Genomic DNA, 13,215 nt, shown 5'->3' with positions numbered 1-13,215 from the left:
CGCAATGCAAGAATCAAGGGGAAATAACTGGAAATGATCTGTTTATATGAGGCAAATGATTCAGCCTCCAATGTGTAAATGAACATCACACGGACTCTCAGATTGCAGGCGGGACCATTCAGCCCACTGCCGTCTCCAACAAAGATTGTTGTGTCCACAATTTAATTTGATAAACTGACATTTGTGAAATGCCAGAGTTTTTTTTTCGCTCTCATTACTACAGTTTTTGATAGGATCGGTTACACCACAAATTGTGTGTATTATGTTTAGGAGGTGAAATCAGATTGGATTAAACATTATTATCTCCAACAGGGGAGTTTAAATTCACAAGTTGGCACGTAAAAAAACGAATGAATTGAGAGAAAAGCTTGATAGGAAACTAGAGGAATAAAGCGGGGGGAAATACTTTTTTAAAGATCCTGCAATAGAGTTTCTGGCCACTTAAGGCAGCAGAGACAAACTATAAATACACCACTGTCTTAGTATCAGCATTTAAATTGATATGTATTTGTAGGCAAATGTTACATATTCATTTTAAACACTGAGCAGGCAGAGAGCAACAATGCGTTGTATGGGTGTCGCGTGTGTGTCCACCTGACCAATATTCACTGTCATTTTAGCTTTGTTTCCGTCTCCATCAACTCCTGAGGGAACGGTCTGGTCCTTGAGCTGCTAAATGCTTTGCTATGTTAACAAGCTTGTCAATAACCTTGTCTGTCTTCTGTTTGGTGTTGGTCTAAAAAACAACTCTGTAAAAGCAAAACAGGACAGGGAAGTATTGGGTGAAACCAAAACAATGAGGTCAAGATGCTAAAACCATTTGCAGAGCTGAGTGACAGTTTTTCACTGGATTCATACAGTACTGTAACTACAACTACATACAAACGATAGGAAATACCAAGACATTTAAATTATTTAGCAGTATTCAAAATGTTCAAAGATGCTTTACATAAAAAAACATGTCATTCAAGCATACAAGCAAACATTTATTTAAATATGTACACAAAGAAAACGCAACAGTCCCTTGTTAGTCAAACAATATTGATAATGGTTGCTTAAAATACAATTAAAAAAAGATATAGCGAGAGAGATGGTGCATGTGTGATGCTCAAGGGGGAATTCATCACAGCTTGGAGGAGTGTAATCTACCCAATCTTTTGGAACCAACTCTGTGACGGGCTCGTTTACATTTTCAATACAAAGTGCAAATGGAAGAGAGATAAGAGAGCCCATTGCACTGTCACACGTCTAAACAACTGACAGGCCAGAAAGAAAGGTATTATGTAACATCTGAAAGCGCCACCGTGATGGCAGAGCGGAGGAGGAGATCGCCCCGGGCTGATGGGCAGGATGGAGTCAGTGGGGAACTGAAGTAGCACTTTTCTTAGGTCCAAAATCGTCTCTTTTTCCCCGACATCCACCTTACAGTACATAACAGGAGCAATGCAGCTGTAAAGCATACTGCTGAAGCTGCTTCAGGTTCCTTTCTTACCCTCTGACACACGTTTAAAGAAAACCCCTGTGATACGACCTGATTGACTCACTAACGACCTCCCTTTTCTCGTGCTTTACCTCTTTTGCAAGTGCACACAATGAGGACCCAGCAGTGTACGTCTGTGCAGAACCACAAACCCAAATGAGATTCAGCCAAAGATCCCGTGCCAGTGATTTATTTTCTCTGTGGGTATTTTAAGAGAAAATAAATGCAGAGTAGAACGTGTGCACACAGGGTAGGTGCGCATGTATGCGTGTGTGTGCATGCACCCAGGCTCATCTGTGCAACATCTGCTCAACCAGCCCAAGGCTCCTCGCCTCTTGAGAAGTGGGTCACGTTTCCAGTGACGTCAAATGTCCTTCTGCCTCTCCAGTTTGTGGAGCATTGCCAAAACCACCACATGCCATTCCTCGGCCTTATAATGGAAACACTCTCTCCAAAAGCATTGATGAATCACCTACCAAACCTCTTAACTTAAAGGTCCCAAGTCATGGCCATTTCTACTGATCATAATTCCATTGTTGAGGTCTACTAGAATAGTTTTACATTGTTCAATATTCCAAAATCACATTGGTTTCACAGCATCTCTGTATATTATGTGTATTCACTCTCTGTCCTAAACGCCTTGTTGGAGCTCCAGAACACACAAGGGGACGGGTAGTAACCGGAAAAGCATGACATGGGACCTTTAAATCTTAACGCCTGAGTGGATTTGACCATGGAGAGATGTCAAATATAAAACCAGAATTACAGACGGTTGCACTGCTCTATAAAAAATGATCTGCAATGTGGTCTTCAAACCAGGAATACCTGCCACTAAACTCTTCCACTGTCCATGGAAAGGACAGATGGGGAAGAGAAGAGGTGTCTGCTACTGTAGGTGTAGAGATTTCATTTAAGCTGTCCAGTCCCAGAGGAGGCGACGAAGGGATCAGCGAGAGTATGAATGGAACAGCATGGAAAGCATTATGGAGAGAGAGGATGTGGAGAGAAACCTGAAGCAGCCTCAGGCACAAAACCATTCAAATAAAGGCTCGGTGCGCCTACTTTAACCTCAATCACATTGTTGTGAGTCCCATTTCCAGTTTCAACCTCTCTTTACAACACAGTCTATGTCACACAGTCATGTCTGTTATCTGGGTGGACGATGGGCTGTTGATGGGAATCCATTGGAAGTTTTCTAAAACAATGCCATGCCTCTTATCAGCGAGGCTCATATGTTGTCATGGCATGTCTTTTCTCACGTCTTGTTTTGCAGGCTGTGACATGAACCAGCGTCCGTGTCTACGTACTCCAGAAAGCAATTAGCTGGTGAGCTTGGCTATCTTGGGAAGGAAGGGGTGCCCACTATCTCCACTCCACAGGACTTGTCTGACCACACACACACACACAGAAACAACACACACATGGACAGAAGTACACGCTGTTCAGCCATCGATTGTGGCCGAGTATAAACGGATGTCACCTACACAAGAACACGTCAGCCCTGACATCGTTTAGTGTCTCCAGGCAATGCAGAGCAAAGCATCAACAAATCAATGACACCTTGGCTTACCAGACTGCATGGTGTGTGTGTGCGTGTGCTTGTGCGTGTGCGTGTATGGGCAGGTGGTTACAGTGTATAGAAAAGTCTTATTGGAGGGCTTCACTACTTTATCATACTCCTCACAGACGGAGAGCCAACGGCCTAAGCATGGTTTTTGGACGACGGACCGAGGACACGCTCGAGAGCACGCCTTCGTCTTACCAATTCTCTAACAACTGAGCAGAAACTCGCGCTTCCAAACTCAACAATACAGTCTGTAGGTGAACTCTTGCAAGTGTGGGAACATCTTGAGGCCCTCTGGATGTCTTGTCCTCACCATGCACCCGACAAGTGGATATCAATTTGAGATGGCATTCACTTTGAAAAATAAATAATAAAAGTTTTACATTCATTGTGCTAAGCATATTAAAAGGAACAAAAGTGAATCAAGACTTTTCTTTTGTGTCCCACATCAGTGACAATGAGCACACTTCAATACACGTGTTTCTTCAAGGAATGATGCTCACAAAAACAGATGAATAGGAAACAACAGAACCACGGACCAATTGGCTGTAAAAGTTGCTTCTTTTGAATTACTTCTTTGCCCATTACGTTTTTTTTTTTTTGAACAAATGTCCTTAAGTCAGCCATTAGCGTTTTAGTTTGAGTGGATTCAGGAAACTGACCAACATGGTAAAAACACAACTCCATTGTTAACTGTTCGAACATGGTATGTCCATAAAAATCCTTATCATACAGACAAGGTTTACCATTAAGCAAATGCGGCAAAGCACTAAAACTATAATTTACACTTTTAATATCTGACTAATTGGAAGTGACCGCTCAGAAACAGCCCTAACCCAAACCCTAAGACTCTCGCTGCTTCAAGGGGGGAACTAACCCAACTGATGGACAGATGTACAGACAGATCTTTTCTCCAACATATTTAGAGAGTAAAACATGGCATTGAGCGGGGAACAGCAGAAGCCTTGTTGGCTGCAGGGACAGACAGACTCACGGCGAGCCAGTGAGGGACGGGGGTGCTCACCAGGCAGAGGTTACAATAACACTTCTCCTCGCACCACGCCATCGAGCTACACAGACATGCAGCCTGCTGACAGGGGGATATCACACTCTTTACTACACTGTGTTTAATTGAGGTCCACTAGTTACTAAACAGATTATGAGTTGAGAAAGTTTATGAAATGTAATGCATTGTTACAGATTAAAAGGCTTACGGTATAAAGTTAGTTATAAAATGAGTTTGAGCTTGATAAGAATTAACATGCTTCTCAAATGTCTATGAACTACACATATTTACTTTGTATAACTCAGGGTCATACCTTCTGTTGTTTTTGATACTGTAAGTTAAATTTGGAGATAAAACTTGTACTTCTGTATAACTTTTATAAGCAAAGCAGTTTTTGTTTGTTGGAATGATACTTTCCCCCCAAGGGAAAGATACAAAAACATCTTAATCGTTTATATCTGTTACTGAAAATGAATGAAAGTCCTGTTGCGAAATGAAAAAGTCATAATGTTTACGGAAAAATGTTTGCTGCATGAAGTTTATTATGCAATATCCTATCCAGTTGTAGCCATGAGTAACAAACTAGGCAGTGAACTGCTCAAATATATTATTAATCAACATCTTTGGATTTATTGGACGACACCAGTCAGTGAGGTTCAGAATGTTCCTGCTTGTTAAATGAACGGTGAAACGGTGTTACTAGTTGAGACACAATAGCCAGAGAGATCCTTCTGTCCAAAATGTGCATGCGAACACTCGGAGGCAGGAAATTGCGAAAATAAAATAACAGTTGTTTCTTCCATTTGTTTTTCACTAATTAAACTGACTGCAGTTATTTACATCTTGCACCACTCTTCCCTCCTCTCTCCGCTTCTACTCCCTCTCACAAACATGCACACATACACGCTCGCGCACACACTTCCCCGGGGCGATGTGAGAGTGTCTATTCATTCGGCAGAGGCCAGCTGCACACCTGGTGACAGCCCAGGATGGTGGTGTTGGCTCAGGTCAGGGCGTGCGGGAAGGGGAGGGCCGAGCAGAGCGCCCACAGGCCCGTCCTTCAGGCTCTGCTCAACCTGCACATTCCAGCTCATTTAGCGCCGGGGCAGGCACAGGAATGTCCCCTCATGTAAGGGATCACTGTCTAAAAGGTGGGCTCCTCGTGTGATTGAAAAGGCCCTTCAGGAGGATAAATAAAGATGAAAGCTGAACGTGCTGCGTTCAGTTCCCTAAAGTGATGTGCCCTCCTACCGGATATGTACAAGCCCCCATTAAACTGCCCATCCTTTAAAGAGCAAAAACATTGCCTCAACATTGCAAACATCAATTCTTCACAAAGAGGTGGAAATACAACTTCAGTCCTTTTTGAGCTACACCTAAATGTAGTGAGATTTAGCAAAACATGTGATTAATTAAAAGTTGAGTACATTTTGTATCAGATGTTTCCTGTTAATAATAAAATGTTCGACTGTATTTGAGGTGTACCCTCTTGCACGTGACTGTTCGTGTGAAAACATTAGATGTGAGACTTATTTGCTTAATAGAAAGGGGGATTTGGCAGACAACAATATTAATATATACCACATATCAAGTATGAGATGTACCCATTTAAGTATACAACTATTCATTTTTAAAACAAGCCAAAGACGCATTGTTTCAAACAACCTCTTCAAGATGTTCCAGAAACTAGTGAAAATGAAAAACCCCAGACAGAGTCAGATCAGCGGGGGAGAACAGTGTGACAGACCTCCTCCTGAGCTGCACGACAAACACAACTTCTACTACCACTTCTGCTGAGATACTCTGCCACTGAAGACGCTACCCTTTGCACTCATTTCCTACACTCGCTGTCTGTGAAGGTTGTTTGTCCAGATATGTCGTTTCTGTGTAGTTTTATAATGCGTTTGCATACCTTCTATCTGAACATGGTTACTTTGAGAGTGCTGAATATTACTATTTGTTTTTAAACATTTTATAAAATGTGATTTATATTACTTGTAGCATGTTCTGATGCATTAGGTATCCCGCCTGCGTTTTGCCAAAAAAATGCATCAATCATCATATGGCCACAGTAGGGAAACTTTTCAAAAGAAACCCCAGTCCTATTCACACTTAACCCAACACATCCACATATGCAAATGCTCTAGGTCTTCACAAACACACATTGTTTTCCTCTCTCCGCACACACGCACACGTATGCACACACACACACACACACACACACACACACACACACACACACACACACACACACACACACACACACACACACACACACACACACACACACACACACACACACACACACACACACACACACACACACACACACACACACATTTGTGCCAGGAACATTCTGTTCACCTCCACTGAAATTGTCTCTTTTGGGAACACAGACAACTTGAGTGACATAATTGCCTCATTCTAGAAAAGACAGCAGGAGAAGAAAGTACAGCATGTAATATACCCTTCCTCATATACAAGAGAAGAAAATTATTCGCTTCAGCTTCTGCTGTTCTTTTCGAATATGAGTGAGGATCTCGAGGTGTTAATATGTGTGCCGTGTCTCAGGACTGGAGGCCTGTGCCTGTCTAGCACTTCCAGCTGCGTTGGGTTGTGTCTGTGGTTTGAGGCCCTCCGTGTTTCTACGAGCGGATTCAACCTCTAAGCCTGCAGCAGCTGGCAGCCATCAAGCTGCTGGCAACACACACACACACACACACACACACACACACACACACACACACACACACACACACACACACACACACACACACACACACACACACGCGTTTAAATTCACTCACAGACGTCCTTCCATAATTTCCTGGTAATCAGTGGGGAGCCAGATCTTGGTGGTGCCAGGGGGGAGGAGAGCGAGGGGAGGCACTCACCTTCATCCTGGACCTCTGGTAGGGTTGGCTTAAGAGATCAGAGGCTCAGGGCAACATCTAGGATGTGAGCTACTCTCGTTGCTGTAAATGAAGTTAATGCAGGAATTGGACACAGATGGGTGAGCAATGTAATGTAGAGTTTAAAGGATAATTCCGTTTATTAAAACTTCCTGCTATGTTCGAGGGTCTTAGTTTCGTACTTTTTTCCGTTGTAACAATCGGTAATACCAAGATTTTTCCTACACAGTTGATTCCTTGGATCAAATAAAACAGAAAGTCAATACAAAAAGTTCAGATGTGGAAATAATAAGGCAGTCAGCGATTACACTGTCATTATAATATAAAGCTACAGACAGCAGCTGATTGTCTTTACTTAGCATAACGACTAGTTGCTATATCATGGTAATGTTTATATTATAACAGAGCCAGCATGCTGTTTCTCCCTGTTTATACAGTAGTCTTTATGCTTAGATTAAGCTACTTAAATCCGCCACTAGGTGTATCTTCATATTTATTCAACATACAGTAAGACTTTTGTTGTTATTGTTGTTGTGAATGCCGTTTACAGAGTACCTATTTTTACCACCATTTTAGGTGCCCTTTGTTAGAGTGATGTTGCCTAGTAAACAGATCGTATCATTTTAGTTGGTGAAAGCAATGTAATCATAAGGAAGTAAATTGCCTAAACTATGAAAGAAAATCCCAAATCATTCTTTAAACATCTGGAAACTAGCCATCGACGCACTCCTGTCTTTTTGGAGAGACAAAAAATGTGGCATGAAGCGCTTGTTTATGCCACAGACCAAATCCCAGTGCAATGTGGCTTCACGCTGCATAATCAACAACGTGGTAGAGGTACTACAGTACACAAACAAATCTGGAGCTCAAGCTTCGGCACGCTTAAAGTTGTTACGCTGAATCAGTAAGACCAAGACCCCTCCACCTTGCAGGAGCGTACGAGTGAGCCTGCAGTTTTGCCTGGTACTCAACAAAACCTCGAATGACCTACTTTTGATTTCATACAACAGGACTGAATGGGGATTGTAAGTGTGAAGTGGATCGACCAATCACAAGTCACACAACTCCATGCTGGTATCAGCTACCTTTCCTAACGCAGAGTAATGTTTTCAATGAAACCCTTTCCAAACCAAGGCAAGTCCAGTTACAAAAAAGTTTTAAAAAAATGATATCCCAAGAGGCGATGTGTTTAGAATACAAACAAGCTGTTGGAATGAGAGAGCGTAGTGGCCCAGTGGTAAATCACTTCCCTACAGGCTATCAACAACCTCCTCCATCCAGAACACAATTCAATTATGGATGGTGCAGCAAAAATAGAGTAACAGGAAACATTTACAACAGCAACAGTAATTGTGTTTGTATCCCATTCCACAGGAAGTCATTACCATACATTTCAAGAATATCTTTATCATCCAAGTTAAGAAAGAATTTCCTCCTCTGGTTGGGATAATATTTGTGTTGGTGTCAGTGAGAGGACAGAGAGCAGAGCACCGCGGAGAGGGATGGAGTTACTGACAGAAAAGGGAGGGGCTTCCAACGCCTCCTAAAGAGAAAAGTCTGAAAAGCAGTGTTTTGCTAAAGTCCACTCCCCTTCCTGGCCAGCCAGCCCTGCTCAGACTTTGCAGCTCAGGTAAGATTAGTTAACAACATTGGATAAGAGCTGGCAACATGGCAGACTGGTTTCCTCGCCACAAGTCCACACCTCTTCCTCCAGTTCAATATTCCCAGCTGAAACACAGTAGACCGGCCTGTCGTTTTGTATTAACCCAAGAAGGAGCACTATCCCGCAAAGGCCCCCGCTAACCGCTATCAGATCAGCTGATAATGACCTTCTTTTATTACGCTCATGATGGGAAGGACGAAATGCATCTACTGAGTGAGCTGATAGATGCTGGCAGACAATTTTCTAATCAAAAGGAGGGAAAATGGCTGTTTATTAAATCCACAAATCGCCTCGGAGCATGGCTTGGGCAGAGCGGCGAAGGCAACATGGCAGCTTTGAGGCTTCTGAGGAAGAAGAGTCAGAGGGATAGCTCTTCGCTTTATTTATTTTCTGAATAAACTGTTTTTACACAGTGCCTATCAATCTGAAGAGCATTTATATAAGACTCTAAGGTCTGTGAGAAACGATTCCTGAAAGAAAACAAAGTTAAGTAGGCCTATAAGCCGTAATCCCTTCTTCAACCTCACACCATTCTTCAAACACTTCAGACGCACGGCACTAATGCAAACATTGTCACTTTAACAAAGTGCAAATCTACTCCTTGTTATGGTGCTCTTACAGCTTCCTTTAAACATAATAACTCTGCTGAACACGGCAAGGGTACAGAAGTGTAACAACATCATGTAGCCTCTTTAGGCCTTGTTATTGTCATGCAGTCATTTCGTCTCCCAGGGAGAGGCAGTTAGACACTTGTTGCTGCCTACCGTCTCTGCTGTTACCGTGGCCCCCAACATGGGTCTGACCCCCCCCCCCCCCCCCCCAGGGAGGCCAGAGCCCTGTGTGAGCGAGGTGATGACGAGAGAGGGTCAGCATGGACGTGTTTACACATTACAGACCAGACAGACAAGACACGGTTAAGACGGCATATGTCCACCATGTGTGTCTCAATTACAGACAGGCCATGAAAGCTCAACTGCTTAGAGATGAGAGCGGTTGGTAGCTCACTCAGGTTTCCTTACAGAAAATCTATTATATTCTTATTTTCACATACTATGAAGACAGTTTGAGCACTGCTGTCTTTACCCCACAACAGAAGCGTGTAATAGAGATCATCTCTCAGCAGAGGGCTCCAGCCTGGCTGAGGTGACAGAGCAGAGGCAGAGAAGTCTTACATGTTACCCATCTTTACAATATATTCTCTGTTGTGTTCATCTTGTTGTTCCATTCTGCTCAGCTTTAATTGGGATATGATTATAAGAAAATAAATTGGAAGCAGAAAAATGTGTTAAGTGCCGTAGTTGCATCAATGACAGTTGTTTACTTGCTTTTAGGGCTGTTTTCATTGTTCTCTGAGAAACTCCATATTAAATCCCCTAGAGTTATGGAGTCTGAATTCATCTGACATTCATCTTCTGCAACAGCAAAGAACATCTTTGGTTTGTTGATTAAAAACCTGGTAATGTTCACGATTACCAAAATGGAAACACTGTTTTTTAGCTATACAGTTTTCTTCTTGTTTCTTATGATATGAATATGAGATTAGAGATAAAAGGTATAACCTTAATGGAAAATGTATATAAACGACAATGTATAATAATTCAATTGTCTTTGTATAATATGTATATGACATTCTCTCCATCATTTGCATCATAGTACTTTTAAACACAGCAGAGTTTAAAATAATATGCCATCAGTGCACATCCTTGTTTATGACCGTACAGCAAGTATTCAATGAATATGCAAGCATCTTCCAGCTCATCCAAAAAAAAATGATACATCCTCACTCCCTTTCTGCTGGAAACTACTTCACATTAAACTAATAATGATTGACACTTGGATTAGCTTCAGCTGAGACATCAAACATAATCAGAATAAAATGTAAACTGTAAAGTATCTAAGAGTCTTTTCATATCCGATGTGTGTATGCAGGAGTGTGTGACTGTCACCACAAAGACAAACAAACAAGCCCACTACAACGCTAACTAGCCTGAGAGCTGAGGGCATCTTTCAAGTGGCCGGCCGACAGAGCAGCCTCTCATCTCACAACCTCACCGCACTCACAGGTCACAACGAGAGCTTTGATCACTGCAGAAATCTGTTTCCCATCCACATGCTCAGCATGCTCATTGATTTTCCATAAGGAGGGCCGAGGAGCTGATAAGTCTGCTTGAGTGAAGCCCCCCATCTCCTTTCAACAAAGGTATGCATGTGTTTTAGAACGAGAGGAGGTTTAAAGCAGAGCTGCTACATTCCAGGAGTTTACGGACGGCAATCCCCGATAAAGGATGAGGAGCAAGTGGTTTCAAAGTCCAGGACATGAGATAATAATGCATCTGTCAGTTTTGTGGCGGTGGCTTAGAGATCATCCGGGGAGAATGTTTGACATAAATAATTAGGGATGAGATGAATCATCGACATCGTGTCCTCAGCTTCCCTTTCTCATCAGCACTTGAAAGCTGTTTCCAAAATAGCATCCCTTCAGCAACTAAATACCAAATTTGGAATTTTATTTTAAGAAAAGAGCTACACTTGCAATTATACTGTTACATTTGCATTAATAAATCATCAACTCGGACTGATGGAGCTTTTCATAGGAACATTTCAGACATGTGGAATAATTCATAACTTTAGAAGAAGATAACGTAACATAACATACAAAGATAATGAAGCATTATGCAGAGATATGTTAAAACAGAAAATAAAATATTATAAATGGTTGCAATTCCTTTATTGCCAGCCAATGGCTGTAAGTGGATCCACATACTATCACATGATATCAGTCCAAAGACGATCTGAGCAACAACAACTGAGCAAAGATCAAAGAAACATGTCTTATCCGCACTGTAGTGTAACACAGAGGCATGCCATGTAAACACGTACTGTAATACAACAAGAGAAAATAAAAATAAAATCCACAACTACTACTTTTTTAAATGATTATGATCCAAGTAATAATATTGTATTTTCATTATTATTACAATTATTAGCCTATTATTGATGTTGTGGTGGTGTGTTATACTACACATACAAGAAATACAAAAATACACCTCTGTAATCCTCAATCAAATATGTATGTACAGTAATGATATTAATAATAATGATAAAAATAAAAATATGTTTTTAATAAATAATCATAATAAAAATAATGGTAATAATAATTGTTATAATAATAATAAACAAGGCCATTTTGTATGATTGGTTTTGCTATATCCCTTCTCCCTCCTTTCCTCCGTTTCCCAAAAACACAAATCTGGTCATTGTAAGCAGAAAACAAGGCAAAAATAGAAAAGTTGTCTGGGACAGAAACTTCTTACCTGGTCCCTCTGGATGCATGGCAGAGAGGTCCGGCGATGTGACTTACTGTTGGACTGACTGTGTGCCATCTCTGAGGCTATCACAGAACTGGACCTCCTGCACCTTTTAAATACAGGGATCTCTTCCCTGGCTCCAGTCACGGGGGCGCAGCCCTCCTTGTGTCTCCCTTGGTTGGGAAGGAGCTTGTCAGCATACCTCGCCAGCAGGATGCCCAGCACTCCAACCAGGTACGCTACGTACGGTCTCCAAGTGGACCGAACTTTTTGCAGCGAAAAGAGTGAGATAGTCCTGACAAAGCTGAGGAAAAATATCAACGATATGCCCTGATTCAGCCGTGCTACCATGAGTGCACCGGTGGCCACGCAGAAGAGCACGACCACGGCTGCTGTCGTGAATGAAAACAGCTGCTCATCTGTCCCGTCCACGAGAGACCACGCCGCTGCTTCGCCCAGGTGGCACAAGGTTAGAAAGGAGAGGGCGCTCTGGATGAGCACTCCGCAGCGGATTAAGTAGACACCGACCCAGAAGAAGGCACACACGAGGGTAACCAGTGGGGAAACAACACTCCAGCAAGTTTGCAACAGCTCCGCCGCGCAGCCTGAGACGAAGTGAAGGGGGGACGATGAACGCGAGAGTGTGTTGTCAGCGCTGCTGCTGCTGGCTTCAGCTTTCCAGTCTGCACATTTGACCAGCAGAGCGAGAAAAACCAAAAACGACCCCACACACACCGCACGCCGGAGTCTCTGGGAACTCCATATTTTTGTGAACATTAGCCTCACCCACGACTCGTAATCTCGGTCACGGCACAGTGGGATGACACATGTTTTCACATAACCATTGCTATCCGGTGCGCTGAAGCTTTTTTCACGAGTGCTACTCTGCGCACCGGTACTGTCAGATTCTGCAGGCATCGCCATCACTCATGGCAGATATGAAGTATGAGGAAGTCTATATTGCATCTATAGCAGTGTGGTCATGGGACAGGACATGAGTAGGTGACAAAACAAACATCATTTATTGTACGCATAATGAAAAAGTACAGCGAATACGCGCCCATGCGTCTCCAGTTACGCATGGAGATGGGCTGCCACTGAACGCATTCCCTTTGTTTATCCAGGTGCGGGTGGAGAAACTTGTGCTCGAAACAGCATAAAAGGATCCTGAATGACAGAGTTACTCAGATGTTATTCAGATCTTGGGCATTGCTTCTCTGCACACACGCGTGCTGCTTTGCCCTGCTTATTGACGTGTCTTCCCTTTGAGTTCTCCTTCTCC

At 42.6% G+C, this 13,215-nt stretch overlaps 1 protein-coding gene across 2 annotated transcripts in view; it reads right to left on the bottom strand.

Annotated features, from left to right (window-relative positions):
- The window catches only part of LOC117448316 (cGMP-inhibited 3',5'-cyclic phosphodiesterase 3A-like), an 80,430-nt gene extending 67,573 nt beyond the window's left edge, over positions 1-12,857 (bottom strand). For both annotated transcript variants that reach the window (XM_034085561.1, XM_034085562.1), the window contains exon 1: positions 11,940-12,857. In XM_034085561.1, the coding sequence (XP_033941452.1) occupies positions 11,940-12,857 (918 nt within the window). The remainder of the gene's footprint in view (positions 1-11,939) is intronic.
- Positions 12,858-13,215: the final 358 nt, after the last annotated feature.

Source organism: Pseudochaenichthys georgianus, chromosome 6, assembly GCF_902827115.2.
Source record: "Pseudochaenichthys georgianus chromosome 6, fPseGeo1.2, whole genome shotgun sequence".
Classification (NCBI taxonomy): Eukaryota; Metazoa; Chordata; class Actinopteri; order Perciformes; family Channichthyidae; genus Pseudochaenichthys; species Pseudochaenichthys georgianus.
This window is presented reverse-complemented; position numbering and strand designations above follow the sequence as displayed.